This window comes from Puntigrus tetrazona, chromosome 7 (assembly GCF_018831695.1).
Source record: "Puntigrus tetrazona isolate hp1 chromosome 7, ASM1883169v1, whole genome shotgun sequence".
In the NCBI taxonomy this organism is placed as follows: Eukaryota; Metazoa; Chordata; class Actinopteri; order Cypriniformes; family Cyprinidae; genus Puntigrus; species Puntigrus tetrazona.
This window is the reverse complement of record NC_056705.1, coordinates 23,662,809-23,665,302: the sequence shown is the minus strand read 5'-3', so window position 1 is coordinate 23,665,302 and position 2,494 is coordinate 23,662,809. Positions and strand designations below refer to the sequence as shown.

The window sequence follows — 2,494 nt, the reverse complement described above, 5'->3', positions numbered from 1 at the left end:
ATCACTTTGTTTCCTCTGATGCTCTATCTTCCCACGTTTACATGGTTTCTCTGTGTTCTTTGGCTTGTGCAGTCTCATTTTTTTGTCTTTTGCTGTCTGGTCTTTTCATCAGGGAGATCATGGCTTATCCACCTGTCTCTGTATGGTTAATATAGCCCAAGGCCCTCCAGCTGTTTATTATGCTTCAGCCAATCTGCAGAGTTTAATGGAGGTTATTTTTTGCTTTGTAACTGGCATCTGAAGTTGCAGACATTATGTTTGGCAATCATGTCTGGGTCATATTTTGTCTTTATGTGCAGTTTAAGCTTTACTTTTTCAATTCTTCAGGCCTTGTTAGGTGCTCTTCATGCTCTGCCACAAGTAACCTCCATTTCTTTGAGGGTCAGACTAGGTGAGCTGGAATTTTTTAGGTTTAAATTTTATAATTACGAGAAAACAAAATTGCAGGTCCAGAATATATAGTCACACTACCATTCAATGTTTGCAAACAAGTTAGTTCTCAGCATTCTTGGAGGGTGTTTGTCTGAACGTTTTTCATGTGCATCTGACTCTGCCAGGTCATCCTCTCCCTCATTTATGTCAGTCTGGCACTGGATGGCTGAGAGCTTCAGCTCCAGGACTGTCTCACTTCCTGTCAACATTGTCTATTGGCTAGATTCATCAGCAACGGTGGAACATAATTTACAACTAGGGAATCATTTCACCCCTCCCCACCCATAATCATGCCCCACAAATACATCAGTTTAAAAATGTATGCCCACTTGTTCCTGGCATGCTGTTCATTTGCAGTTCCCAGGATTATTGTCTGCACAGAGGAAAGTATCCATAATTGAGAAGCTGGCATGTAGCAGGTCTGCCCCATCTCTCTGGCTCTGAGAGTTGGCCCCCGCATTACTCCTGGATGCTGATAGACATCTCTCGTGCGTCTCAGTATTTGCAGGAGGTTAGAGCTGGGCCTTTGTAACCTCTGGTGATCTGTGTGAACTCGAGACTGAAAACACACACACACACACNCAGAGGTCAGAGGAACTCCGATGTACTGGATTGTAGCAGTCTGCCAAGAAGCAAAGTCAAATTAGCAGTTTCCCAGGCTGCTAAAATAAGCCTTTTCAAGGAAGATTTTATTGATAAGATCGGATATGTGGCTGAATTACTTCATTTTAGGGCTCTGTGAATTTTCACAGACGATTTCCTGCCATTTCAATAGCAATCAACGTGTTTGGGAGTTTTATGTGAAGGTGAAGGATTTCGCAGCTTGTTTAAGTTGGTTACACGAAGCTGCTTGGTTTGACAGTGATTCATACTTCGTACATCATTTTTTTTTTGGACTGCAAAATTTTACAGAATTTTTTCTCATTTGAGGGCACATTTAGAGATGGTGGTTTTATGTATTTTTTGTTTGTGTATTATATTAGTTGTTAATCACTTCTCTCTGTCCTACAGCCCTTTGGTGTGAACCAGCCTGGCCCGTATGTGATGTACACATCAGTGGACTCGAATGGTTATCTGAAGAACGCGTCTGGTGAGTACATGGAGCAAAGATTAACACTAGATGGGAAAGGCATCACACATATCTCTTTGCCTGCCATATCCTGTTTCAGTAAGGTAAGATAAGTCAACCTCAACATTCTGCAGTCATCTGACTTGACTAGTTTACTGTTTTTTTAGTGATCATACAAAAGTAGACTAGATTTTAAATGAACCAATAAAAAGCATTTTCTTGGCCAAACTCTACTCTGGTGTTAAAATCTGTTTTGGCATGGTGTATCGTGTGAACTGACCTTTTTTCACTCCGAAAATGTTATTTGGTAATGATGATTGCATTTGTTAGTGAGAAATTATAAAGAAAAAAAATATTTATGTTTGAGTTGAAAATACGGAATTGAATAAATGTGTTTCTTGTCTGGGAGCCACATCGCAGTGAAAACTGTGAATGCAGCCAATATTGAGAATTTTCAAACATAGCATGTCATGTTTCATTTTGTCTATTGTCACATCACACATTAAATTTTCCATTGGTGACATGCCTTAAATGTTATTTTCCCTTTTTATAATGAATAAACAAGAAGATCTAGAGCAAACTAGAGAATATGTGACTAGTCACACATCAGTTATGAAGCTGGAATTGTCTTATTTCTCGATTGCTTAGTGTTTTATGTACGAGTGTATTGTGTGTTGTTCGGACCTCAAGGATATCTGATTGACCAAGTTCAAGATGCAGAGACGAATGCCCCCGTTCCACCTTTCTAAGAGCAGATAAGATTAAATTCCTCACGGCATTGACAGAACTCCATCACTTTGGAGTAAATGGCTGTTTTCCTGAAGTCTCTTTTGAAATACATCGCTGACCTTGAGCTCTCAGTGGAAGCATAACATAAACAGAATGATGTTTCTCTCATGTTGTGGTTCTGTGTGTGTGCTTCCACTGGGCCACGTGCATGTCTTCATCTTCTGTGCGGTCCTGTTCTGTTCTGTGTGTGTGTGTGTGTGTGTG

At 40.2% G+C, this 2,494-nt stretch overlaps 1 protein-coding gene across 1 annotated transcript in view; it reads left to right on the top strand.

The window, feature by feature from the left end:
• The first annotated feature begins 1,386 nt into the window (after positions 1-1,386).
• LOC122348753 (T-cell immunomodulatory protein) overlaps positions 1,387-2,494 on the top strand; it is an 18,272-nt gene continuing 17,164 nt past the window's right edge. Inside the window, exon 1 of the mRNA XM_043244593.1 lies at positions 1,387-1,522. Coding sequence (XP_043100528.1) covers positions 1,477-1,522 — 46 coding nt within the window. The 5' untranslated portion in view covers positions 1,387-1,476. The remainder of the gene's footprint in view (positions 1,523-2,494) is intronic.